At 38.7% G+C, this 27,602-nt stretch overlaps 5 protein-coding genes and 1 pseudogene across 7 annotated transcripts; 3 read left to right on the top strand and 3 right to left on the bottom strand.

Moving 5' to 3' along the window:
- Window positions 1-3,495: 3,495 nt before the first annotated feature.
- Window positions 3,496-5,832, top strand: LOC137732168 (protein Iojap-related, mitochondrial). The gene is made up of 4 exons (XM_068471467.2): window positions 3,496-3,896; window positions 4,172-4,259; window positions 4,711-4,808; window positions 5,486-5,832. The coding sequence occupies exons 1-4, from the start codon at window positions 3,615-3,617 to the stop codon at window positions 5,558-5,560; spliced, it is 543 nt and encodes a 180-aa protein (XP_068327568.2). The 5' UTR covers window positions 3,496-3,614; the 3' UTR covers window positions 5,561-5,832.
- Window positions 5,833-6,390: 558 nt separating this feature from the next.
- LOC137731821 (3-oxoacyl-[acyl-carrier-protein] reductase 4) lies at window positions 6,391-9,617 on the top strand. Its single transcript, XM_068471054.2, has 11 exons — window positions 6,391-6,903; window positions 7,073-7,218; window positions 7,301-7,354; window positions 7,491-7,571; window positions 7,661-7,706; window positions 7,782-7,876; window positions 7,955-7,987; window positions 8,069-8,203; window positions 8,309-8,402; window positions 8,501-8,583; window positions 9,200-9,617. The coding sequence occupies exons 1-11, from the start codon at window positions 6,504-6,506 to the stop codon at window positions 9,230-9,232; spliced, it is 1,200 nt and encodes a 399-aa protein (XP_068327155.2). The 5' UTR covers window positions 6,391-6,503; the 3' UTR covers window positions 9,233-9,617.
- Window positions 9,618-13,313: 3,696 nt separating this feature from the next.
- Window positions 13,314-14,319, top strand: LOC137732050 (TLC domain-containing protein At5g14285 pseudogene; annotated as a pseudogene).
- A 253-nt stretch (window positions 14,320-14,572) lies between these two features.
- Window positions 14,573-18,914, bottom strand: LOC137732049 (uncharacterized). Of its 3 annotated transcripts, XM_068471344.2 has the most exons (16): window positions 18,729-18,914; window positions 18,564-18,639; window positions 18,191-18,322; window positions 17,619-17,982; window positions 17,437-17,532; window positions 17,253-17,332; window positions 16,905-16,980; window positions 16,622-16,798; window positions 16,366-16,470; window positions 16,160-16,255; window positions 15,975-16,067; window positions 15,825-15,863; window positions 15,689-15,730; window positions 15,240-15,370; window positions 15,018-15,144; window positions 14,573-14,879 (listed from the first exon to the last, which is right to left on the bottom strand). In XM_068471344.2, exons 1-16 carry the CDS (start codon window positions 18,802-18,804, stop codon window positions 14,721-14,723), a joined length of 1,869 nt encoding a protein of 622 aa, XP_068327445.2. In that variant the 5' UTR covers window positions 18,805-18,914; the 3' UTR covers window positions 14,573-14,720. The 3 variants fall into 3 exon arrangements, with proteins under 3 accessions (XP_068327445.2, XP_088544235.1, XP_088544236.1); XM_088688109.1 differs by lacking the exon at window positions 15,975-16,067 and having other exon boundaries at window positions 18,729-18,907; XM_088688110.1 differs by lacking the exon at window positions 18,564-18,639 and having other exon boundaries at window positions 18,729-18,873.
- A 568-nt stretch (window positions 18,915-19,482) lies between these two features.
- LOC137731722 (lysine histidine transporter 2) lies at window positions 19,483-23,695 on the bottom strand. The gene is made up of 6 exons (XM_068470913.2): window positions 22,140-23,695; window positions 21,367-21,750; window positions 20,594-21,093; window positions 20,393-20,484; window positions 20,169-20,237; window positions 19,483-20,096 (listed from the first exon to the last, which is right to left on the bottom strand). The coding sequence occupies exons 1-6, from the start codon at window positions 22,316-22,318 to the stop codon at window positions 19,998-20,000; spliced, it is 1,323 nt and encodes a 440-aa protein (XP_068327014.2). The 5' UTR covers window positions 22,319-23,695; the 3' UTR covers window positions 19,483-19,997.
- Window positions 23,696-23,704: 9 nt separating this feature from the next.
- On the bottom strand, window positions 23,705-27,359 carry LOC137731721 (uncharacterized). The gene is made up of 2 exons (XM_068470912.2): window positions 25,710-27,359; window positions 23,705-25,226 (listed from the first exon to the last, which is right to left on the bottom strand). The coding sequence occupies exons 1-2, from the start codon at window positions 26,412-26,414 to the stop codon at window positions 23,943-23,945; spliced, it is 1,989 nt and encodes a 662-aa protein (XP_068327013.2). The 5' UTR covers window positions 26,415-27,359; the 3' UTR covers window positions 23,705-23,942.
- Window positions 27,360-27,602: the final 243 nt, after the last annotated feature.

Here is a 27,602-nt window from a genome sequence, read left to right as displayed (position 1 = left end):
GTGCAAAATGACATTTTTAGAGTGCCAATAACAATTCTTTTTGTTAAATTGTGCAAATAGGAATGGATTCTTATATGTAACAAATCAAGTATTTTCCTTTTGCCATAACTGACAACTCATATGTTATATGTCAGTTTCCTTACGCTTCGTTAAGTCTATAAGTTCAGCAATGGCGTAGCCACCCACAAGGCTAAGGTGGGTTGTAGCCCAGGGAGGTTTTATGTAAGAATAGTGTTATCTATGCACTCATTTTTACTTTTCATACAACCCTTTCAAATTTCGGTTGTTCGAATTGAATGAGTTGAAGATAATCACTGACACAAAATTAATAAGGCTGTGTTGGAAGTAAAAATGGGTTTCTAAATAGAACTATTATTTTGTAAAATCATGTTTATAGCTTACTCAATTTCAATAGAGATTATTATTTAATGTATATTTTATAGAGGATAGGTAATAAATAATACATTTTATGCTAAAAATGCTAAATTAGTTCTATATACAATCCTTTTTTATCATATTCTTTAAAGAAAAAGACCATTTACCCTATGTAATTTAGCCTTTGTGCTTCTTACTCAAGAAAAGAAAAATAATTTCTTTAAATCCACAATTAAATTCTTGTCTCCGCAATTCCTTAATTTCCATTGTGATTCTCCAATAAATGTCACATTTGGTACTTTCTTAATCTCTATATTATTCTTGATTTAATTAGTAGGTTAATTATTTATATGGTCCATGATTTTATCGGTTAGGGTTATGATTTTGAGAATAGTTTATATTATATTGTTGTTCTTTTATATTGATTATTATATAAGTTTATACAAGCAAAAAATAAACAAATGATTTTATAGTACTTTTTTCAATTAGCCCACCCAAGAAAAAAATCTTGGCTCCGCCTTTGAAGTTCAGTGGCAATAATGAACCGCACTATAAATTCGCTTAGCTTTCTTAACATATCTAGATGATTTATAAGATGATATAAGTTATGAACCTTAAAAAAAAAAAAAAAAAAAAAAGCCATCAAACATACACTTCACGAAGTTCAGTTCACCGATAAATAATGAAATTCCCTCTCATAAGAAGTGACGCTGATAATCACATTAGATAATGACCTTGTTAAGTTTGGATAATCTATACGTGTCAATGATGCATTCAATTAAACCCTAAATAAAGACAGCGGGAGTGGGACAGCGATGGAATAAGATAAAAAGGCGATGTAACAACAACCATATGTTACTGTTATATCATGAATCTGTGCACTAATGGAAAGGTGCAGAATGACGTCGTTTTAATTGGTAGGTGACGGAGAAAGAAAACTTAGAAGCCTTCACTGTAATCATAACCAGTATTTATTTATTTTTATTTTTTTTAATGCATCGATATTTTTACACTAAGAAGAGAGAGAGTTCGGTTAAATTACAAGATGGGCAGCCTAATTTGGTATCGAATTCACCATTCACAAGATTCGAACCAAAGACTTCTTACTTTAAAGTGAAAAGGAATACTAGCAAACTGTAGTATTGAATGCCTATTTATTTTTCTTTTTATATTCAATGTATGGCTTTCAACAAATCTTATATAAATATTTTATGTCAAAAAATGGTTGTGTTTCAACCCACCAAAAATATATTATTATGGTAACAAATTAAAATCGTCGATAAAAATCACAACCGTAACGCAGTTTTGTTTTTATTCCGTCTTTGAAAAATTTTATTAAATAATTAATAGTAAATTCGAACTTGTTCAGCATAACGGAATTGGATCCTCTCCGAGACAAACTATCGGGATCTTCCTGACCATTAATACGGACCGTTGAATTTTGATCCAAAAGCTACAAACAAGGTGGTCCCTCTAAAAGTTATAATAATTGTAACCGTTGGATCAAAATCCAATGGTCCGTGTTAGTGGATCAGGAGAATCCTGAGGGTTTGCCTCGAAGAGGACCCAATTCCACAAACGACCTAAGATAATTATAATATATTACAAGTGCATGCATTGTTTATATTATGTCGAAATATTTTGTCATTGATTATTGTATGAGAAGAATAACAACTTGAATTAGCATTAAAGTAATAATAACTTGAAGAAAAATACATTAAATAGAGTTCTTGGACTAGATTCTAGAAGACGTTACGCACTATTGACAGGCAGACTGGAATTTAGCACCTAGGCTGCTAAGTGGGAACTTAGGTGGATTTAGTTAAATTTATTATAGTAACATATAAATAAGTCTCTACTTATACTCTAGAAAAAAACTATACTTGTATTGAGAATTTGGGGAAGTTAAAACTTAAAACATCATGGCATTGACGTCATCACATACTAATGCAACAAAAATAAGAAAAACCCAAAACGCAAAACCAAATTCGAAAATTAAGTAGTTCATAATCTAAAATTGACAGAAATTAATCAATTATTCAATTAATCAATATATGTGAATGAGAACATGGAGAGACATGGAGAAAAGAAACACAAAATGGCGAGAGAAATAATATGGGTTCTTTTTTGGGTAGGTTCCCACAAGACCCCTTTAACTTAATTAAAAAAAATTAAAAAACAATAGAACCCTAAACCTCAAACCGCTTATTCACTGTTTAACCACTGCCTAACCCGCCTAGCACATCAAGGCTGCCTAGGTGGCCGCCTAGCCCTTATCTGATTTTCCTCTATGTTTTGGCTTAAATTGCATCGGTCTTTCACTGCCTAGCCTAGGTGCCGCCTATTTTTAGAATAGTGTTCTTGTATGATTATGCCAAATTTTAAATAGATTTTTTTGGTGATTATATTTTTTGAGATGGCATACAACGTTCCACAAATATGTAAAGAGATGGAGACATATGAATTGGTAGTATCCAGCTGTGTATTTTACTGTATATTATTATATACAATGTACAAGTTATCATGCATCTGCACTATACGTGACATATATAAGCTCCAAATAATTGAATCAGAAAACCTAAGTACCTAACCAATGTACACCTTATTCAACAAAACAAATATAAATAGAATAATGTGTGTGTATATATTTAATTTTTTTTCCCCAAAGATCGCACCGAATTTTTTTAATTTTCTCCAAATATGGTGCTATTTACTCATATGTTTTTATACACAAAATAAATTCTGTAATTTAAATAAGGGAGTTTTAACGAAAAACTCACGGTATTATTTACTTTAACGAAAAATATGATACTATTCACTTTCCCATTTATTTTTTCTTAATCGTTAAAACTTAAAGTTTTCAAACTATTTTCATTAATTTCTATTTTAAATAACTATTTGGTTGAAAAATTAAAATGAATTAATATACTAATATTACCTGTTCCCGATGCAACAAAAGTTCCAAAACTCAGTTCAACTCAAATTCTCACTTTCCTTTTACAAGCACACGTCAACTTTATGTTCACGATATTCGTTGATGTTTACCTTTGTGTTACTATTTACTTTCTACCAACTCTTTTGTTACTATTTACTTAACACCGACACGGTGCGTTTTACTTTTGAAGATTCTTCTGAAAGACTGAAAGCGAAGCGCCGCGGTTGCGCGCCGCTCACTCTACAACGTTCTAAACGGTAAAACACAAACCCTGCACCCGCGCACCGCCACAACTAACACCACCATGTTGGCGGCTCTACGATCTCAGTCACTCTCTCTCTCGTTTTCTTCTTCCTCGTCGCTCCTTCGACAATGGAAGCTAGGGTTTCCGGCCGCGTACTCTACGTTCGCAGGCAAAGGCCTCCTCCACCTCCAAGAGGTCGAGAAGGTTCTCAGCGACGTGAAGGCAGACGACGTGAAGGTCATACCGGCGGGTAAGCACTGCGAGTGGGCGGATTTCATGGTCCTCGCTACCGGAAGATCCATGTGGCACGTCAAGAACATCGCTCAAGCCCTAATTTACAAGGCAGGTCCGAATTTCTTTCTAATTTCAATTCCTAATTTGTGTTTGGTTGCCGAGAATCGAAGGGAAACGGAAGAGAGTGAAACGCTGAGTCTTATTGCCCACTGACTAGAAAAAAGAGTGAAATATTATCATCTGTTTGGTTGCCTAGAAAATTTGAGTTTGGGTTTTCCTAATTGACAGGGAAAAGGGTAATATGCAATTCTTTTTGTTATTTAGATTGCTGCTTGATGTTAACTGGGCCTTATTGTCTTTTGTTTGTGTGTTTATATGAGCAGTCTAAGCAAAAGCAGCAAGGAGGTGAGCGGCTAGTGCTTCCCAGTGTCGAAGGGCAAGAGGGAGGAAAGTGGATTGTCATTGACTCTGGTATGTTCTGCTCTTTGTAGGATCTTCGTTTTTGGTTGTCGAAAAGTAGCTTTGATTACGTATTTACTCTTGTTATGGTATGTTTGGTTTTTTGCATAAACCCGCCACAATATTCCTGGAAAACTAAAAGCAATTTCCAGTAGCCATACGAGGGCTCAGAGTTTCCGTAGTGTGTATTTTGACTAAATTATTGAAGGATAATGCTAGAGAGACCAACTATCTCGATCAAATTCTGTAAACCATATGACGTGGTTGTTGATGATTGTATTATTACTTAACTGCTGATTAACTTGCTTATTTCCCATTGGTGACACATTCCATGGAATTTTACAAATGGTAGTAGAACGTATGAATCTTGTACTTCTGCATAATGTTTGCCATTACATGCCTCATTGATATTGTTAGTTCCTTTCTCTTTGGGTTTTAATACTTGGTTTCTTTATTTATTTAGGCAAAGTGATAATTCATGCTCTTGATGAGAACGCTAGAGCTTACTACAATTTGGAGGCTCTTTGGACCTCGAAGAAGTTGGAAAAAGAAACATTGGAGGTGAATTGCAGTACATACTTTGAATCATATTAGTTTGTTATGCTACCCAACCAAAGGGCATTACTAGAATATTATCAATGTTTTTGGGAGATCAGATCACCTAAGCACTTTTTCACTAGGTTTAAGCCGTCATTAATCTAACCAAATATCTCAGTAAGCTTTACATGTACAGAAGCCATTTAGTAACTTAAATTTATCTTAGAGCAAGTTTGACGGATGGAAAAGTGATTTTGGTTAGTTGAAATTTGCATGATGGTTTTTAAACTAATTTTTGTGGTAATTCAGGTTATCAATTTTTCAGAAGGTCTTGTATCAAAAATGAAATGAAAAGAAAAGAAAAAGAAATTCTCGTGTCGTTCTAGTTATCAGTGTCCTGAAATCAGTTGACATAAATAGATTATTTCTACATATTTACAAGTCAATTAGTTTCTTAGGGTCTTCTGACGTTGCAAAACTAGAAGTAAAGATCTGATATGGCTGGCTGAAGCTAGTGCTCGTCGTGGACTTTAGAGGAATACTGTTGTCCAGCTATGTTAAAATTCTGCTAGTTTATTGATATTTTGTTTATGTGTTCTGTTAACATTACTGAATTGGTAACCTATGTCCTTACTCTCATGCAGATGCAAAGTTCTTGCTTGCATAATTCCTCTTAATTTCTTGTTTTTTGATTTGTTTAGGATTTGGATAAGGCTTTTGTGAAGATTCGTCTGAAGAACAACTCCAAGAGGAAACCAACAATGAAACGGGCGTAATCATCGATTTTCAGATGTATAAGAACCTTTGCCAATTTATCTTTAACATCGTCAAGCTCCATGCTTCTTCTAAATGTACATTCTGGTTGCTTATCTAGTTGAAATTTTCGTGGTGTTAGACTCAGACATTTACACTGAAGACATCTCTGACTTTTAATAGGGCATCGGATGGGTTGGGGTTGAGCTTCAACCCGTGGCAGAAACCTGTTTTAGATCTTGTATCGAGTTTTAATACAAGCGATATTAAGAGGAGAGAATGTCTTTGGATTGCACTTGGATTGCCAGATTTCATAAATTTCTCTTTTTTTCATTGATAACAACCCCAAACGAAGTTTAACGTCCGAATATAACATCGACAGAAGTTCCATAATGAAACTAGGTTGGACAGTGGCCGGTTCAGAAACAACTTGCATGACACAATTATACTATCGCATAACATTTTGCTTCCATGAAATTAAATCCCCCTGATTTAGGGCCGTTGATGGACTAAATCCGGTCTACGTCCTTCAAAGCAAAGATCATGACCCAGATGTCTGTCGTATACTACCAAAAGCCCACACGACATTTGGGCCCAACAAACAGTTGCCACAGCCCATTGGATTTTACTTATGTTACTCTTTTCTCCTTCCGTCAAGTGATTTCCCGCATGGAAAATACCGAATTTGGATCCTCTCCGAGGTAAACCCTCGGGATCAACTAACATGAGCTATTGAATTTCGATCAAACGGTTACAATTATTATAACTTTTAAAAAAATTCTCTGTTTATGACCGTTGGATCAAAATCTAACAGCCTATGTTAGTGAATCCCGAGGGTTTGCCTCGGAGAGAGTCCAAATTCGAAAATACCAACTTCTTCGCTTAATTATCCGCGTTCCATTTTCCGCGTTCAACCTCAATATTACCATCCTGCCCCTTCCCCTCATCATTGTCATCTATGGCTTCATGGTAATTAAATGCAAAAGCAGCCCCACTCGTCAATCCCAGCAGCCACTTCGTAAGAAACAACTCAAGCTTTGCTTCCATCGCCACTGCCGGAGTTCCCAAAGCATTTCAACGCAGAACACAACCTCACCAAAACGCCTTCGTTTTATAAAAGCCGATCGCCAATTCCTCGCATTTCGAGCTTCTCATTTCTCGCTTTGCATTTTCCAATTCTCCAGAGCTCCCATGGCTTCCATATCTGCATCAAACGTTGTCGCTTTAAAATCCGCCGTTAAATTCGGAGCTACCACAGACGGCAGGGCCTGCCAGTTCAAGCAATGGGCTCCGATTGGTGGAGCAACCGTATGGGGTCGGAGCATTGGGCTTCAGTACAGATCCAAGCGCTCCTCCACTTCCTCAGGTAATTCGAATTCCAATTAGTCATCGAAACGATTTGTTTAGTTGTCATTTAGGATGATTAGGGATTTAGAGAATGTAGAAATCAGAAAGTAGTTGGTAATGTTATGTAAGAATTTTGGAAATTGAAATGAAAACCATAATTTGATGGTGATGGTGATGGCACGTGACAGGTTACGTGAGGGCACAGGTGGCGACGCTGGAGCAAGCGACCACTGGGGAGGCCAAAAGTGTGGAGGGTCCGGTGGTGGTGGTGACCGGAGCTTCTAGAGGCATCGGCAGAGCTATTGCTCTGTCTTTGGGCAAAGCTGGTTGCAGGGTTAGGTTTTTGTGTAATGTTCTTTGTTTCTGTATTGTTGGTTTTGGTTGTTGATGGTGAATTGATGATTGTGTGCGGACAGGTCCTTGTTAACTACGCTAGATCGTCGAAGGAGGCGGAAGAGGTTTCCAAAGAGGTACAGTCAAATCATCTATGCAAATCATACGAATAAGTCTTGCTGACTTGAAATTCGGACTAAATTTGTGTGCTATGATTGTTGGGTTTATTTACTAGTGATAGAGCGATATTGAATGAGGGTTGTGTTCTTTCAGATTGAGGCGTTTGGTGGACAAGCTATTACTTTTGGAGGGGATGTTTCGAAAGAAGAAGATGTTGAGGCGATGCTCAAAACCGTACGCAAATGTTCCTTCTTATTTTAATTGGGTTGTTTTGGCATGATTATGCTAGTTTGGTGATGTGGTTAATAATTTTGCATCTGCAGGCGGTTGATGCTTGGGGAACTGTTGATGTACTGATAAACAATGCAGGTTATTGCAAATTTCACCTGCTTTTTGTCTAATGTCCAATTTCAAACATGATCGTCATTTATACCATGGTTTCAGGAATTACCAGGGATGGTCTGTTGATGAGAATGAAATTAAAACAATGGCAGGAGGTCATTGATCTAAATCTTACCGGTGTATATCTATGTACCCAGGTATGTGTTTCGAATTTTCGTTTTTCATGGAAATGCTACTTGACTTCAATGTCGAACTGAGGAACTTCACTTTTTCAGGCAGCAGCCAAAATCATGATGAAGAAGAAGAAGGTGAATACCATTCCTTTCAAAAGGAGTATCCCCGACCTTTTTGTCTAATGTCTTATCTCAGTCGAATAATGCTTCTTGCAGGGAAGGATTATCAATATTGCATCCGTTGTTGGTCTAGTTGGAAATGTTGGACAAGCCAACTACAGTGCTGCAAAAGCAGGAGTAATTGGCCTGACCAAGACTGTTGCTAAGGAGTATTCAAGCAGACACATTAATGTGAGTATTCCAAGATTCTTCTATTTGTTCCACTAATCAGACACATCCCGAGATGGTATTAAATCCAGATGATGGATTGGGTCGTAAACAATGGATTTCCTTCAGGTTAATGCTGTTGCCCCGGGCTTTATCGCATCGGACATGACTGCAAAGCTAGGGGATGACATTGAGAAGAAAATTTTACAGACTATTCCATTAGGTGAGGCTGGGGAAACTCTAGTTATTCAAGTCAAGTATGTTTACAATAATAGCTTATAATAGTTTGCTAAATTTTTTTCGTACTGGCTGTGATTACAGGTAGGTATGGCCAACCCGAAGAAGTTGCTGGACTGGTGGAATTCTTGGCCCTTAGTCCTGCAGCCAGTTACATGACCGGACAGGTATAAAATACATATCAGTTTTTGGAATAATTGTTGAACTCTTTGGACTTGAATCTTTCTGATAGTTACTCAAATGTGACTTGTTATGGTCTGTGAAACGGGATGCAGTATGTTTCACCTATCTTGGACCTATGATAAATTTGACTTGGACTCAAGTTGAAGTTTCATAGACAGTTTAACTTTTAGTTTGAATGTGACGGAATCTAAATGTATTTGTTTTTTGGATAAGTTTAGCCTCGACAAAAGTTCTTTAGTTATCAAGTTACTGCGTTTCTCTTCAAGATGATTTATTGAAGAGATAAATGAAGGAGATTTTTGGATCATTGGAATGGAAGTGTATCACATTTTGGACAAGTGAACCAGATCACAGATCACAAGGGCAGTAGTGCCTATTGTGGTGACTATGTTGCAATTAAGGAGCTTTTCTGTGGAAGTTCATCGGTAGCCCAACACAGTTGTGTTAGAAACCTTTCTTGCAATTTATTTATCGATGCTTATTGTAATTAGTGAAGGTCGTGTCATTACCTTGACCTTCCTGGCCTTTATGCAATTATCATTTGACAACAATCTGCTTCTCTAATTTTGCACCAGTGACCATAACACGCCTTTCTTGCAGGTGCTCACCATTGATGGAGGGATGGTGATGTAGGTTTACTATACTGCCGGCCTCAGAGAAATGTATTAGAACCTTTGAGCTTCAGAGTTCCTACCATGAGATGGAATCAGCAGATTCTACCATGACAGTAAAAGTGTATGTGAAAGCTCATCAAATTACAGGTCTTTCGCTTTAAGTTAGTTCAACAACAAATTTTACTGCAAGTTTTGATAGAATTTCAATTTTAGCTTGTTAATGGCACTAAAAAGTGCTCTGTACGATGACATGTTTGTGGAATGTGTACCAACTTGTACACACTGAAAATCTCTAGTAAGTGGGGACACGTGATGACGCCTCTTTAGTTTGGGTGTAAGCTTAAACGAAGTTGGTCAAAAAGATCATTATTTCACGTTATACCAAGTTCGGAGATTAATACTCATATTTTTAGTTCAAAGATCAAAGCTTCAATTGAATTAAAAACCTAATTTTTTCGAATATCTAATTATTGGTCAAGTTTAAATTTGGCCAATTTAGTAATTAACTTTGCTCAATTCCGTCTAATTTCCGTGTAGCATGAACATGTTCACAAGTCTGAGTAAACTAATATCAATAACTGTTGGGAATTGTTATTAGCACAAGTGTATTTTTTTCTTCTTCTAATTATAGAAAATTTGAAGTGTTAAATGAGATTTTTGAAATGTTAATAATAATTTCCTAACTGTTAACGAGATATAGTACAAGAACCAATCTTGTGAGATTCAGAAAAAGGACGAAAATGAAAATTCAAGAGGTAAAACATAAGGACAAAAGTAATATTTAATCCTCATGAAATGATGTTGAGTTGGACTCGAATCGTACAACTTTCTTTGGACCACTTAATTACGAGTTTGAATTGTACAATAGATACATCAGGAACATTTTCGGATCACCACTACAATACTAGAATATACTAATTGAAGTAAATTATGGACTATCTTTGTCACATCCGAGCCCGGGCGGGACCACTCCCCCGGCCCGCTCCACCACCGTAGCACGATATTGTCCGTTTTGGGCTTACCATTCCCTCACGGTTTTGTTTTTGGGAACTCACGAGCAACTTCCCAGTGGGTCACCCATCATGGGATTGCTCTAGCCCCCTTCTCGCTTAACTTCGGAGTTCCTACGGAACCCGAAGCCAGTGAGCTCCCAAAAGGCCTCGTGCTAGGTAGGGATGGGAATATACATTTAAGGATCACTCCCCTGGGCGATGTGGGATGTCACAATCCACCCCCTTTAGGGGCCCGACGTCCTCGTCGGCACACACGCGACCAGGGTTAGGCTCTGATACCAATTGTCACATCCGAGCCCGGGCGGGACCACTCCCCCGGCCCGCTCCACCACCGTAGCACGATATTGTCCGCTTTGGGCTTACCATTCCCTCACGGTTTTGTTTTTGGGAACTCACGAGCAACTTCCCAGTGGGTCACCCATCATGGGATTGCTCTAGCCCCCTTCTCGCTTAACTTCGGAGTTCCTACGGAACCCAAAGCCAGTGAGCTCCCAAAAGACCTCGTGCTAGGTAGGGATGGGAATATACATTTAAGGATCACTCCCCTGGGCGATGTGGGATGTTACAATCTTAGTTTTGCGAATCACTTATACAAAACAAGGTTATCGTTGCTATAGCATGCGGATCAATAATATCTTGTCATATGTAAGGATTTTCTCCATATAGCAGGATATAATTAGACCGAGATAACACATGGTAGTGATTTTATCTCATACAAATTTCTCTTCCTTACAGTTAAGCAGTGTTTAAAATATCCACAAAACTGTTGACATTTCTGGCAAAAACTCGAAAAATCAATGATTGATATGGAAATGAGGGGAAATGCAAACTTTATCTTCTATCGATGAGATATTGAAAATTAATGAATATTAACGATATTTACTGATTTACCATAGAAATTTTGCTAGAACATATTACAGATTTCGAATTTTTTAATTTGTTTTGAAATAAATTTTTCTCTAACTTCGACTAAATTTGAATGAGTTAATATGCCCATTGAAAACAACTGGTATTGAATATCCATTGATATTTACTTAAATTTGTACATCCATATTTCCAATATTTTAAACACTGCTCTTAAGCTAACAATGTTTTTTTTTGAATAAACGATATTATCTATAATACGGGCGATGGTGGACTTAGCCTCACAATAGGCTAACAATAATGCGGTTCAAATTCGCCTTCAACGATAATTAAAGCTAAGACATTTCACTTATAAGTAAAGAACAATATTACTAGACTGTAATAAGTGGTTGTTAAGCCAGCTATTGAATCAAAGGTTTATGTAGTTGTTGACCCTAAAAATTACAAAGCCTACGTGGCGCGCATGCCGAATAACTAATGAGCTAACTACGTCCTTTGGTTGATGTGGGGCGTGCCAACTCGTCGGCCGAGGTCGGCCAATGAGTAAAATTTATTGATGTTGTGTTGAGCGCGTTGCTAACTTCTTGATCTTGCCACTACGGTTGAGGAAGGAACACATCTCGGCCTTCGGATTCTCGAGCCTGAAGACAAGATTACTAGTTCTGTGAAGTTCAATATCAAATTCGGCTTTCAATGTGTTGAATGTAGTAACTTGTAACACCTCACTTCGCCGAGAAGACTAATGAGATGACCTCTGCCAATAAGGATTCAAAAACCCTTCTCGACCGAGACTTGGATAAGTAACCAGTCGGCCTCGACGCAGTGCTATTTATCCAAACTGAAGGTGTGTTGGTGGAAAATGAAAATAAAAAATCTCAAGATGTTTGAGAGACTTGCGCAGGGCAGTTGTGTATTGATTTGAAGGTCCTCTTCTCGTTGCCATTGCCTTTGTATTTATAGCATTCATATCTTCTATTGGGCACAGCCAGATAATTTTGTAAAGTCCAACTACAACTCTAATTCGTGGAACTTAACTTGATCTGCATCATAAACCAAGGCATATCCTTTAATTTGATCCGTAGGATTTTTCCTTTGACTTTTCAAACATAATAAAAGTTAGATTTATCACATCTCATAAGAAACCTAGCCCACCTAGGCTTTTATCATCAAAACTTTAAACCCATCTGACAATATCGATCACCATGCACAAATGCCTAGTCTACCTAGGTTCCTTATCTCATCATTATCCAGGATCATGATTTTAAGATCATCAAATCCCAAATGTTGATCTCCACTCTAAGCTATTTCAATCTACACGTCTACTGCCAGACATCCAAATCAATTTGAATTGAATTGCTTGCTTTATTATCTGACGCGATGCATATCCCAATATTCCACCATCATTCAAATTAATTGGGATTTAGACAAATATTAGGTTTAAATAATTTAATATATTAGTAAGAGATAATATCATGATTAAAATCACAATATTATTTCTCAATAATAATTGAAAATTATTTCAACCATTTTGTCCTTCAATGGTCTAAAATTCTGCTCATTCAGCGATCTCGATTCCTCAGACCGAGAGTGTAAAATCGGGTCCAAACAGTAGTACAACTCTATATACAAAGGAATAATTGTTTTAAGTTTTTGCTTGCAAGCATAAAAGATAAGAATATTACGTGTTATTATTAAACTTTGATTTGTTAACTTTCATGTTTCAACACCCATATTATTATTATTGTTATTATTACTTGAGAGACTCAACAACCGTACGACTTGTCATTACCAATAATTACCCAAAAAGAAGAAAGTGAACTACCGTGTTAAACACACAACAAACATGATTAGCTCAAACGACAAGGAATGAATAGTTGAGTTATAATTAAATTAGGATTTCGATTTTATCGAATTTGTTAAAAGATATTTGAATTTGAGTTAGGTTAAGAGTTCAACCTTCTTCTACGTACGTGAAAGAAATTTTAACAAACAACAAACGTTTGCGTTGATATATTACATTGTATTTGTGTGAGTGAAATATAAAATTGCATTTAATCACGATCAGTTGAGACTGAATATCGCTAAAACAAATTATATTATGGTTAGGATCGCTAAGGGTCCACCCACGAGGATTTCCTTCTACTTTTCATCCACCTCTCACTTAAAGCAATCTCGCTCATCTTCAAAAGCAGGTCACCTTCTATCCACTCAAGTCTCTCTCTGTCTCTCTGTCTCTCTGTCTCTCTGTATATGATTAACCGAAGCTAAAGACTCTTCCCCAACAGTTTTGGAGCCCAATAATTTCAAGTTTCGACCTTTTATTTCTGCTTCTCTCTCTTGCATTGTTCCTGCAACTGGGTTTTGATTTCCATGGAGACCCCAACACTCCCCACCCCAACACTCCCAACATTCTTCTCCATCTTTCTCCTCATCTACCTCTCTGCTTATTTCCTACTTTTCCGCAACTGGGGCCCAAAACACCGACCAGGAGCTTCAAGCTGCCTAATCTCTCTATCCCACGGCTCAGCAGCTGCTGCCATGGCCGCCCACGCGATCCTCCGCAGCCACAAAGCCACCACCTTCGCCTCCCCCAACACCGCCACCCAAAACACCGTGCTCGAGTTCAGCATCGCCTACTTCTCCCTCGACCTCCTCCACTACCTCATCTTCTTCCCCAACGACGTCCTCTTCATCCTCCACCACCTCGCCACCCTCTACGTCTTCACCACCTGCCGTTACGCAGTCCGCCACGGGGCCCACGCCATCCTCGTTCTCCTCTTCCTTGCTGAGATCACGAGCGGCTGCCAGAACGCCTGGACCCTTGCCGGGTTTCGGAGGGCAGGTTCGCCTGCCGCCGCCAAATTGTACGACTTTTTGTCCCCTAAATTCTATGCTTTTTACAGTGTGTTTAGAGGGATCTTGGGGCCGGTGTTCATGTACAAGATGGGAGCGTTCTATGTGAGTGGGGCGGTTGACCCCGTCATCCCCATATGGGCATGGGTTTCTTGGATGGTGGTGATTTCAACTGCCATTTGTCTTAGTATTTTGTGGGTTCTGAATCTTTGGATCGATTGGTACAAAAACAAAGTGCAGAAGAAAAAGAGGTAGAAAAATATCTATTTTTTTAATTTTTAATTTTTATTAATTGGCAGTAATTTGCTAATTGCATGTATAATACAAATATATAAGAGTTTAATATTTCCAATACAAATATTTAAGTTTCACATAAGTAATACGCCAAACAACTTTTCAAGCACTTGGAATGCGGTATCTCATTTCCTATAAGACAACGGATGATTAGCTTAGAATAACGTCAAAGGCAGCAACGCTGTTACATTAGACAGGTTGGTCTGCAATTATTGATTGTCGTTTGTGGAGAAGGATCCAAAGTTCCCATCAGGGTCTCACATCGACTCTTAAAGTCTGTGTACATGAGTTCGATTCTTTTTTGGGGGGACCTATCACAATGAGTCCGACTAATATTTGCAAGAATTGCACCATAAATTTATCACCATCAGTCACTACAAAACATATAAATGATGTTGCAATCGACCCTAGCCTGTGGAGTTTCTTTGAAACTTAGTGTGAATTGAATACATGTTACAACAAATTATAACTCAACTTCGATGTTTATATGCTTATAATCGAAGCACTCGTTGTGTCGGGCTTACCATAGTAGTCAAGCTCGACGAAAGTACCTCCTCCTTCTCCCTTGGCCAGTCTTCCCGGATTGACACAAATGCATTTTAACTGCTCTTTTTCTTCACCTCTTTCACCAATAGACAGTACCTGCACTCAAAAAGTACTTCTCTAGGTAAACATCTCAAAGTCGCAGAATGTCACACCCAATCTCTATTGGAGCGACGTGCACATTTCTGTACGATTTATTGGAATTGCTTTGACATTGAAATTGGAATAACCATTTACCTTCACAAAATACTTCACGTCAGAGGGTAGGATGAGAATATTTGGGATCAATGAGATGTTTAGAGCTTGAGGAACAAGTGAAAAATCCAGTGGAATGTCTTCTGCAGGTGGATACAAAGGATAAAAGCTGTCCGAAAAATTGCAAAATATGTTTAGAATTTTAGATTGCAGAGCTCTTCTAACCATATAGACCATAACAACTTTTAAGAAATTAGAGCGTGCCTGCGTTGGCTAATTATATGGTTTGCAAGTCTACTCAAGCGGTCACTGGGTTTTCCATCCTTCGGAACGCGTGAGATCTCCTCTGCACTAAGGTGTTTGAGAACATCCACAGAGCAGCAACCTATCTTGACCTGAAACCAGAATATGGTAGATAAAATGTTGTCTACATCTTATCATTTGGATTCTTATCAAGCCAACTAGAGCAAGGAATGAAAGATTTGCAACGTAGATACATAATATAAAAATGGTCATGGATAGAGCTCAATCAAGTTAACACTTCATTTGTTTTGCCAATTCATCTTTGTTGGCCAAGCGTGTCTACGAAATTAGAATCCAAGCCTTTAGATAATAATACAATTCTGGACTACCAAACTGATAATTCTAGTATCAACAATCATTTGAGCAAAGTTACAGAGGTGGTCAGAATTTCAGGGCAAACGCTTGGTTACCTGATCTGCCTCGAAAATCCCTGGATTCGTGAGACTTTTTATCTGATTAAGAGTGGTAAAATCACTTTACTAAGCATAACTGCAGAAATATTTAGGAACTTTGAATGACAAAAGCTCGAAATCTACAAACATGTACCTGATGCTTGAGATCAGGTGGGTGAATATCAAAGGCAGGCTGCACAACAAAGAAATGGTATCTCGAGATCACATTCTCTTATCATCTAAATGAATCGGAAGCAAATTGTGCCGTATATACTACATTGACTTGATTCAAAAGTAACATTACCTGAGGGAATACAAAATCATGGTTAGCATCCCGTATAGATGGTACAAGAACAATGCGCGCATGCGAACCTATGCATTCGACATGATCTTGCAACTGAAAGAATGATAAAAGGAAAAAAGGCATGAAAACCAACAGATGTGGATAGTTCTTCGGGATAATTACTACACAATGTTCTGAGTAGATACCCTTCTAAGAATTTCAGTTTGGAATATTTCATCAAAGCTCCTGTCGACGGTTCCTTTCTTAATTTCTGTATGTTCAGAATCAATAAATGGTCCTAGCTGTGGGAAAAAAAAAAAAAAAAAAAAAATCTGTTTGTAAACAACATGAATGGTTCAAGCAGTAAAATCTTGTTAAAGAAAAATCCAGTTCAAGAAAAGTAGGTAGTCACCAATATAAGCAACTGAGGCAGCTTTTTGCTTGCATATGCTAGAAGCTCTCTCAGAGGCTCAAACAATAAGTTGTCTGTTGTGGTAAAAGGGCCTGATGCGATGATCTGTTTAAATACAGAAATTAAATGTTACCAACACTGATAAAGAATTTTGCACAGAATTATGGAAAGTTCAATCTTTTCACATCAATGATTAATAAGCCAATAATTTCCAGAGTTGCGTCTCATTGAGTAACATAGACTAAAACTTGCATACCACTGATAGCTCTGGTTGTTTACTGGAAAGTTCAGTTGGCAAAATCTCCTGATCCAAAGCCTGCTTTTTAGCAGGAGGCGAGTTTGCATCAGCAGCAACAGGTAGAGGGACTGAATCTACCAGTTTTGAAGCAATGAAGCAGTGTCCACTAGGATTGGTCCCTTCGACACCGATTATCTGCAGGAATGCAATCCTTCCATGTTAGATTTAGACTACACTACAGTACTTCAAAATTTAAAAATCTGAACATGGTTCTATGTCTTTCATGTTCCAATTTCCATACCTGGCCTGGAAAGATTGAAAATTGGCTCAAATTTTGTAATTCCATACGAACACGTTGACCTCCAGAATGCTCTGCGCTGCCAAAGATTGAAAAGGAAAGATAAAAAGTTTATCTAAAGAAAAAGAAAATACGGATTACCAGTAGTCTTTCAGCTGTATGAAGTAAAACATAGGTAGTTGTGCTTCACATTTAACAAGTTCCCTCCAAGAAAGTGTTACCTGAGGGAAGGCTAAGATCCTCAGATACTATTGTTTAATAGCTAAACTTATTTAAGGAATGCTTTCCTTGTAGGGATGTTAGTATACTGTTTCACATGAATAGTATAAAGGAGAGTGCAAGACTTTCTACCTGCTCTGCAACAAGGTTGATTTGTCGTTCAAATGGCCCTCTCCGTCACAACAGACCATGCCAGCAGTAAATATAGTTTTCTGAAACAAAACAAGTTTACATCATAAACAGCCTCAAGATGACTCGGAGAAGATTGAGTTGCCAAAACATTTTCCCACCCTCAGGGGAGGGGGAGGTACCATACCTGAGACGAAACTGTAGGGTCCAGTGGTTCCTCATACTGCCCAGATGAAACTAATGCAGTCGCATACTTTCTAATTCGGTTTTCAAGTGCGTTAAACTAAAACAGAAAAGTCTTATGTTAGTGGACAATATATATGTGTGAGTGGAGATTAAGATCACCATACTATAATAAGTTTCACTTACCCTATCTTCAATCCTATCATACATAAACCTACAACCTATTTCGGGTCCTGAACCATGGACTACTAAAGAACACCGCTTTCCAGGCTTAACCTTCCTGATAATTTCATCATCCTCATCATTCTCATTATCATGTTCCTTCTCCCCGTTCTCTATAGTTGGCTTATTATCAATGCTGAATTTCACAACAAACTTGTCTGTTCGTTGCCCAAAAGGAGTTACAAGTCTTGATGGTTTTCCAGAAGAAGGAACGTTCCCAATTGTTTGTGGCGTTGAGTCAGATGGCTCTGAGTAACGGTTCTGGGATTTGGATGGTGGAGTGCTAGGAACCTCTTCCTTTATATCTACATCCTCATCATTCAGAATCCTGCACACAGTTTCTCGTCAGATGCTGAACCTCAGAAACTAGAATCACACTAATCCCATATCCAAAAAAATTCATGCCACCAAAAACAAATTACAGATATAAAAAGGGAAAGTGAAAAAAGTGTGTGTGTGTGTGTATATATATATAGTGCTCACATGTCCGTGTGTGTGTGTGTGTGTGTGTGTGTGTAGATATATATTGTGCTCACATATCCACATCTCTGCTTGAGTAGATATGCAGATTGGGCTCCTGTTCTTCAATGGCTACTTTCTTCTGCTCTTGCAAATACCCTAAAAACCCATCCATTTCCGCATCACATACCACCGTTCCATTCATTTGCCTGCCCAAAATAACATTTTATCCGATTATATTTGGCAACACATACAACTTGTTCATCAAAAAAAAATTACTAACACAAATCTATGTACAAAATTAATCCCTTTATCCGGCGACCATAACAAAAATATATTATTAAAAAAAAAGCTATTTAAAGCTAAAAGCTATCCTCAGATACAAAATCGAATCATTCCAAACGTTGTAGTAAAAATCGTAAATTGGGGAAAATTGGGAGAGAAATGAACCCGTTTAGGTAGTAAATTTCCCAGCTCGTAACGAGATCAGAAGGCGAAAGATTGAAATTTATGCAGAATGTAGCACCTAATCAACAATTGAGGAATCAATATACACTCTTCTGTAAAATTAGGGATTGAATTCAATTGGGAACAAAAAACAGCGAAAGATCTTACATTTTTTGAGGATTTCCTTCTCGTCGTCGAAAGTGAAGCCGCTCCGGTGGAACTCATCTTTGATTTGGTCTTCCATGTGGCGCGTTCTGGTTCTGTCTCTCTCTCTCTGTCTCTCTCTCTCTAGGGTTTCAGAAGCTGCCACTTTGAGAGTTGCAGAGAAATGGCGGGAAGATTAAGATTTTTGGTGGGTAAACTGCTAACTAATTTACTATAATACCACTTTGTGGATTCCAACGCGTCAAGACTGCAAACGACCTGTCGTATGTGTCTTAGACGAATTTCTTCTTCCTTGCAATTCGGGAAAAAAAGCCCAAAAAATAACTCTACGCATTGGCAATAGTAAGCCCAACTATATTGACCCAAAAAAAGCCCAACTAGTTGAATAAACACTGAACTCTTTATAGAATAATGCTACACTTGCTATCTATTTGTACCATCATTTAAACTATCTCTCCAATAGAGGTAGGACCCACCAACACATATGAATCTCATCTTTATTGGAGAGTTGATACAAATAGATGGTAATAATACATTCATCTTCTATAATACATGCGTTAATTACAAAGATGATTCCGCATTAATCGTCTTTAATTTAATAGTATATAAGAGAGGAATAAATCGTTTTCTTTCTCTTTATAGTTGTTTCCTCAATCATCTCTATTTGCTGAAGAATATTTTTATTTTTTCAATTCAAATCAACCAAATTTATTTAAAAAGATAATCATGAATTTGAAATAAAAACCGCACAAACAACTAAAAACCTTACATCGCTAATATAATATGATTATACAAATAAATGGTAAGTGCAACATTACTCATTATAGAAATATAATTTCCCACCGTGATTAGTGTAGGATTCCTACCTAAATAGGGATTTATGTAGCCCTGTATATTGTAATAGTTGACCCAAATTAATACAAGAGTCATATTTCTACACATAACTTCTCCTGCTGCATATTCATTATTCTGCAATGCTTGCAGTTCAAGTAATCTAATCCCTTTTCTTTTATCATTAGCATTGTGTTTACATAAATGACCAACGAATTAAACAATACTGTTGGACATGATTAATGTGCAAGAACTCTAATCAAAGAGGAGGTCGCTTTTGTTTCAAATCCCATCGTGGCCGTCGGAGGGTACCAGAAGTCAATTAATCTAGAAACGCCGAAGGGTTTGCCTTGATGGTCAAGCAACAACGATCATATATGTCTAGGTTTCAGCTTTAAATATGAGGAGAGATGGATGTTTGTTGCATGTAAAACTGGCAATTTAAGAGAAGAATGTGTAGGTTTTCGATTGCAAGATGATACTCCGTAGGGCACCGATGGGTGCTAGAATCATCAAGGTAACTCCCAGTATAATGCAGGTCTGAAATGAATGAAGTGAGCGTTATGAATGAGCCTGAAGAACAAGTTATCGAAGCAAAAAAGCGCAACGTACCCAGTTTATGCACCAAGATAGACTGAAACGTCTCGGTTTGTATATGGCGAGCCACATGATGCAGGGAAGCTGCAAATTAAGAACAGCATCGGAAAGTTAAGCTCTATTTGACATGTTATCAAAGGGTTGGTGCAAATTCACAAACTTGAGAAAGAATAAAGGGTATTTGTGTGTGTGTGTTTATGTAGGGCAAATGAGAGCAACGAATCCTTTAATTTTCTTACGAAGTATGTGGTTGGGGCGAAAGCAAATCCTCCAAAGAATCCGAGAAGGCCACCAAAGAAAGGGATGGCCATACCAATGACCATGGTAATTGCTGCCACATTAAGAACATATTATATGGCATGTACTGATATATTAGCATGCAAATCAGGAAAACACTCTGCAGTAGTGATGAGAATTGTAAGCTAACTCAATTCACGTACCAACATATATCGTGCGAGTAATAAAGCGAAGGGTGAAAGAAGGTGGGAAGTTCATTTTCTTGACCAGAAAAGTTTCAACCATGTCAAAAACTCCCATTGCGAAAACTTGGTAGCTTCCAATGACATGGATCACAACAAACATGTTAGCTGCTGCAATTAGCCAGACAGGTTTTTCGAGTGAGATGAGGATGTTGTCTTCAACAGAGTTTCCGTAAATATAGTAGCCAACAAAACAAACAGGGAAGTAGCACAAAGCCACCACAATGTATGCTACAATAACTCCTTTCCACATTGGTCCCTTGGAAGGCTTCTCGGGTGTGGAAGGAATCGTTGCTTGGATCTCCAAAACGACATTGTGGCCAGCGTAGGCAAATGCTATGTCTCCCAACCCACTAAAGAAGTTGAAGGCAGCTCCGACATTGGATTTAGCTTTGTAGCTGTAGTCCACGTTCGGTACCTTCCCCTTGTGAATAGCAGCTCCCCACGCAATCGTTGAGTAACTGCACATGATCACAAATTAACAAGATCCAACCCAACAATGGTAAGAAATCGGATCACAAAAAAAAGTTTCCCTAAACATTAGTCACAGCCAAATGATCGTATGCATTAGCGTTTGAATTAATCTACATACATACGAACAGGCAAAACACTGTCCACATCATTTTGGATCTAAACTTTTGGGAATTTGGTTTGTAATTGGTCTTGATAGCATTACTTGGGAATCAAGAAATTTCTAGAATTTACGATACTAACTGAATGATTTAATTAATTACCTCAAGGACATGACTGCGGCAGCAAGCGAGATACCAGAGACGGAGTTTAAGTTGGGGAGATGGGAGAGAACAAAGTGGGCAGAAGCAAAAATCAAAATCCATAAGGTGAGTTTGATGTCTTTGCAGCTAGGGCAAATCACATCATGGACCTTCTTCAATGATTTTCCTCCTGTGACCATATAGACAATATTGACACCAACTTCCACAATTAGCTGTTGGGGCACAACGACCCAGAGCCCCAGCTTTTCCCCAAAGGCATGCTGTCCCAGCTCGTGGTACCGATCGAACCGCTTCCCCGGCACCATTTCATGCATCTCAACCATTTGCCATAGTGTGTATAGGGTGATGATCCATGACAGAAGCATGACAGCAATACCAGGACCCCTGTTTAATTTTGTTAGGAATCAACATTCGGTTTCAAATTTGCAGATAGAAATCATACACAAAAAAATTGTAACTTTGTAACATTCAATCTGGAATGCAGATGGCTAAACGAGGAGTGCCAAAATCGCTACCCTATTATAATGGGTTTTAATTCCGAGATTTCTACTCAAATTATAGGAATGAAAGTCATGAAACAAAACAAAGGGTAGGGTAGTAATGTTCGCACTCCCGTTTTCTCCTTTTGCACTCATTTCCTTGTTTCGGCCCCTTAATTTTCCTCTAATTTATTCGGTTTGAAGGTTAGATGAAAAAAAGGACGAGTGCAAAGGGAGGAAAAGAGGAGTGCAAAAATAACTTCCCATGAAACGAAAGTATAAACATATACATACCATCCAAGCTCAGCCATGGCATAGGGAAGGCTGAGGACACCAGCCCCAACCATGGCAGTGACATTGTGGAAAGCTGAGTACCACCATTTGGCATTCCTAGCAGAAGTGACCGGAAGCCAATCGTCAATCTGCTTCTGCTTCTGCCTCGCCTCTTCAGCTTCCTTCAATGATTGTGTCATTCTCTCTCTCTCTCTCTCTCTCTCTCTCTCTCTCTCTCTCTCTCTCTCGAAACTCAACAATGGCAGAAAAAAGGGACGACGACGATAGTATAACTTACACAAAGCCAAGACCTTTGTTTATATACTGGTCAGGAGAAATGCAAGACTGCCAAAGATAGCAAAAGCGTTGGCCAAGTTAGGAAAAGGAAAGCCGCCCGCTTAGGGGGGGAGTCTTTGCGCTGTATGACAGTTTGGAGAATTACCACCAAGCCCCTATTTTCTCACTCTTGATAACTTGGTTTATCTGTAACCTCCAGAGGGTCCAACTGTAAAATTACCTGTAAAAACCAACCCAAGTCCCTCCCCAGTCCAACGGTCTCCAAAGTCCTAGGGGGATTTGACCTCTGACGCCCTTCAAACATGGTTCAACGGGGACTCACGTCCTTCTCTTTAAGACAGGCTCCCACATTGTTTGGTTATCTTTTCTCTTTTTATTTATTTATTGTTATCATGATATTTTTTTTTCGGGTAGGTTGAATCAACGATCTATCAAAATATGAAGCAATAACTTTTCGTAATTTTAACCCCTCTTTCGTTTATATTTGGAAGTTAGGACATAACTTCTGTCCACGTGTCGTGTCGAGAGCGGACGTTGAGGTCCACATTGACATTGCATCCTCTCCTACTTGTAATTTAGAAATTTGGGTAACTGAAAAATGGAAAAATGAGAAGGAAATTGAATGCTGCACGAAATTTCTTCTGGCAGAATATGTTATAAGAGGATAAAAAAAGTCGGCCATCTCAAATGGCACATGACTTGCTTGTTGCCATTTCTTGTCAAAACTTTCCCTACCAAGTTTTTTACGTGCACGATTTTCCTGATTGTTGGGACGGCAATACCACGCATTTCTGCAAAAAGGGCAGGTCTGCATTGTGGCCGGTGTATCGAGTACAGATCATGTCCCGGCAAACTAAGAAATAAACTTTGTGGACGGAAAAAATTCGGCGATATAAATGACTACGTAAAGATGACAAACATTATCATGACATGCTTTCGTGTTTATAATAATCCGAGTTTTGAGTTGCAGAGAGCAGATCAGTTGTTGGGTTATCTGATATCAAAGCTTTACAGAGGTATGAATGACAAAGAAACGAATTCATAGCACCAGCAAATATATTCACGTCTCTAACCAAAATTTGGCATGAAAAGAAAAACGAGAACAGAAAACACGCAATGTGTGATTATTTAAGCATTTTATGGCCCTCTATATAAATTGGTCATCTGGAAGTCACTTGAACCAGAAAAGAGGGAGATTCAATTGACTACTATGCTGCTTAAATTCACACTCAACTGACTCAACCAATTTACAATCAGTGTGGACGAGCCAAAATTCACGTATGAGGATATGCGAAACAGTGTAACCCTATCATAACATTTCTTGAACATTACAGAGAAACTTTCACACCTGGTACGAGACTATGCATATATCCACATAAATTATAAGACATGTGACGGGAACTAGGGGGAAAGGGAAAAGAAAGCAAGAAAAAGTGTATCGATAAAGAAAAGAAATTTTTGAGAACTCACCACAATTCTACTCTCTATAGGTCTAACCAAGAACACCAACTCCTTTGTACATCCTGATCAAGCAAATAACGGACCGGAGTGTTTGTAATTCTGATTCGGCCAAGTGGAACTAATTGATTCGTTCATGTCCAGGCCTTGCGCGCCAACACACAAGTATTGGTTTATTAACTTCTTATTGAAGGAATCATGTTTGAAGCTCGCTTGTGGATGTGGTGGTTTGCCATTTGAGCTAGAGGGTCCCGAAATGTCAACACCCTTCTCTTTGTCTATGAAAGTAGGGGAAGACATAGACGATCGTGACAGAGGACTTGTGTGTGATTCAGATGGAAAAGCTAAATGAGGCCTTGCCTGAATCACACCGTGTGATAAACCAGCAGTAAATTTCATTTTAGTGTATGGGCTCGGAAAGGAAACTGTCCTTTTGTTGTTTGGGAGGGAGGAAGATTTGGAATACATCTGCCGAAGTGGAATTGGATTGTCGTCCAAATCTACAAAGGTGCTGAATGACTCAGAATCATTATCTCTTATGTCTATGCTAGATTCCCTTTTTTCTTTCCTCCTCCGCCATTGAAGAAGAAACTTAAGGCGCCTTGCAGCATAAGTTACAGAACTTGACTTCTTATTGTTTACTGAGTTGGGTGAGCCAAACTGTCTTAGCTCACCTGAGAACGTGTTGAATTGCATGCTTGACTGATCGCAACTGGCATCAGAAGCATTGTCAATGCCTGTGTATAAGAATATCTCTGCATCGGGAATTCTGAAAGAGGTTCCCGGACTGCTCCCAATACCCTGCATTCTCAAATGGGAAACAAGGCCACTCCTTGCTTTACGGTCCTGATAATTAGAGATCCCTCCAGCTGAAACCAATTGCTTGATCAGAAGTTCCGAAGATGCTGACTTTGGCCTTTGCTTAAGAATATCTAGAGGGGTCATGCCGCCAGAATCACGGATGTTTAAATTAATTGATGGAACAGTCATGAGGAGTTCCACCAAATTAGATTGAATGTTCTCGGTTACAGCCATGTGAAGAGCAGTTCGTCCATCATTGTTCTTAACATTAACAACGTCCTGCATGTTCGCAGTATCACCACATACTAATTGCTTCATAAGCTCAATCTGTTTGTCCAGTCTCCGGAAACCAGGGCTTCTGAAACCAGCCACTGCCAAATGCAGAAAGGTATCTCCATAGTTGTTTGACAAAGTGGTTAATGAGGGAGATGCACGAATTAGGACCTCCACCACAGCCAAGTGACCCCTATAAGCGGCCACATGTAAAGCTGTGTTCCCTTGATTATCTACAATTGTGATGGTATCAAAGAATGCTATTAGATACTCAACCACCTGCACAACAGAATGATAAAACTTTTAACATTATAAGTAATATTTCAATGTTTAAAGGAGATGTGAACGATATAAAAGGATAAAATCTAACGAAACAAGAAAATGGATTAAAAAGAATACAAAGAGACTTCCATTCAGTCAAGTTTTGGTGCCTGTGAGGCCGTTAAATTTGGTGAGCAGCCATCAATATGTTGAAGCCAAACTATTTATGAGTGGATGTTAAGGCCAAACTAACAATTAACCGTTTAACTGTTTATTCTAATTTAATTAAACCAATCCTCACTCCATTTCAGCAATACAACTCAAAACTAATAAGCAGTCACATAAACTGAAGAAATAAGTAAATAACTGAAGAAAAATCTCTTCCAACTTCTGTAAACCTCAATATCAGACCTAGCGTACCTTCAAGCACACAACATTCTACTAAACGATGCGAAAGTAACTGAATTCAATCATCTAACAAACATATAGAACGAGACTCACCTCAACCTGCCCTCTGCCAGAGCCTGTATGCAAGATGGTAGATCCCTGAGCATCTCTATAAACCAATACATCCTCACAGTCCCTAAGCAGGTCCCTCAAAATCTCCAAATTGCCACCTCTAGCAGCGGCATGAACCGCCCGGTTCATCATTTCCCACTTGAAATCCGATGTAATATCACCCAACCTCTCTTCCAATTCTCCATTGCTGAGACTAAACCTTGGCGACACAGAGAAATCAAGCAGCAGCCTGAAAACCTCAGAGTTCTTGCTCCTGGCTGCAGCATAGAATATGTCAGTGACTCCATACTCTCCTTCTCCAAAAACAAGAAGAGGGTCTCTGTCCAGCAACTCCCTGACAAACCCCACATCCCCGGCTGAGGCGGCGGTGTAGAGAAGCCATCCGCCGTAGCCGGCCCTGACGAGAGAGTTGTGTCCACTCTGCATTTGGCACTCGTGGAGGAGCCTCTTGGCAACTTGTGACCGGCATTTGGCAACATCATCGAGCTGAGCCTCGTCGTCCCAGACAGTTTCGAGGCGGCGGATACGGCGTAGTGAGGTCAGCTTGATGAGAAGATTAGTATCAAGGTGAAGAAGCTCACAGACCAAATCATATAAGCCATTGGCTGCTGCCCAATCGATTGGTGATGCATACCACCATTGGTCTCCTGTGCTCTCCCACCTCAGAGGGAAGTAAGATGGTGGCATTGTGACCCAAAAAATGGCTATCAAATACTCAAATACCAACTCTCAGAGGAATTTTGTCGAGCACATGGACTGCAAAATCCAAAACCCAGAATAACAGAGCACACAAAAGCAAATCAGAGATGAGACATAAAGCGAAAGTGAAAAGGCCCAACAGGGTACGAAAGGAATTTGCTTTTTTAGTGGGAAAGTTGCAGAAAAGCTAAAGATCTAAGCTTTTCACTGGAATGGAGGTATAAGAATCAATGCAACTGAGTTTGTTAAACCGAAAAAAAGGAAAAAAAAAAAGATTGGAGAACGGATCCATCAACTGTATGAGAACGACATGCAGTTTTGGATCAAACCCAATAGATTTTAAGATGAGAAATTGGTATTGGAGGACTGGGAGGGCAATATTAAGCAGGAAAGGCCACTGTCTGTTTCCACTTTCCAGATGAAGCTATGGAGGTGGAAAGATAAGCAGGGGAGACTTGGCCTTTTTAGGAAAAGGAGAGAAGGAGAGGAGCCCAATGAGTGAAGGTGGGGAGGAAAGTGAGAATTTTGGAAGATAATAACAAAACAAGAGGAAAATGGCTTACAGACAAAAGCATCGAGAGATAGAGATTCTTTTTCGGTCCGTGGGGGCGCAGTGCAGATTGAGATTTGAAGTCACTTAGAGTGAGGGAGAGTTTTATAAAGATTGCATAGGAGACCGGTGACGGACCAAACTAGGCAGATCATTCATAGTTTTGAGGAATCTTTTATGAAGAGACAAAATGAAAATGATCGACGGTACTGGTTCCAGAAACTCGTTACGTTTTTGTGCTAAGTTACTCGTTCATTTAAGACACGTATAGAAGATTGATTTGATAATCTCTCGTGTGTATCTTAGACAGATAGATGAACTTAGCATAAGAACATATGTTTTAAGAGTTTCTCGTGTTGGTTAAATTGGGTATTCTCATCCCTTAATTTAAGGGGCTTTATTATTTTGGTAACAACTAGTAATGTATTTTTTTAGGAATTAGTGTAGTATACATGTGACAAAGAAACCCTAATTATATTGGTATAAATATAAGTAGGGCAGAAGGGGGTCACGGTCACACCGACAGTGGGGGTATCCTATGGTAGGGTTGACCTAATAATCTGGGTGCATAAATGGGAAGTTGGGTTGTAAATAGAGGACCCTCCACGCTGGAATTCGTCCTTAAA

Source organism: Pyrus communis, chromosome 16, assembly GCF_041283825.1.
Source record: "Pyrus communis isolate YQ-2024b chromosome 16, ASM4128382v1, whole genome shotgun sequence".
Classification (NCBI taxonomy): domain Eukaryota; kingdom Viridiplantae; phylum Streptophyta; class Magnoliopsida; order Rosales; family Rosaceae; genus Pyrus; species Pyrus communis.
The sequence above is the reverse complement of the archived record's forward strand: the minus strand, read 5'-3'. Positions and strand labels throughout refer to the sequence as shown.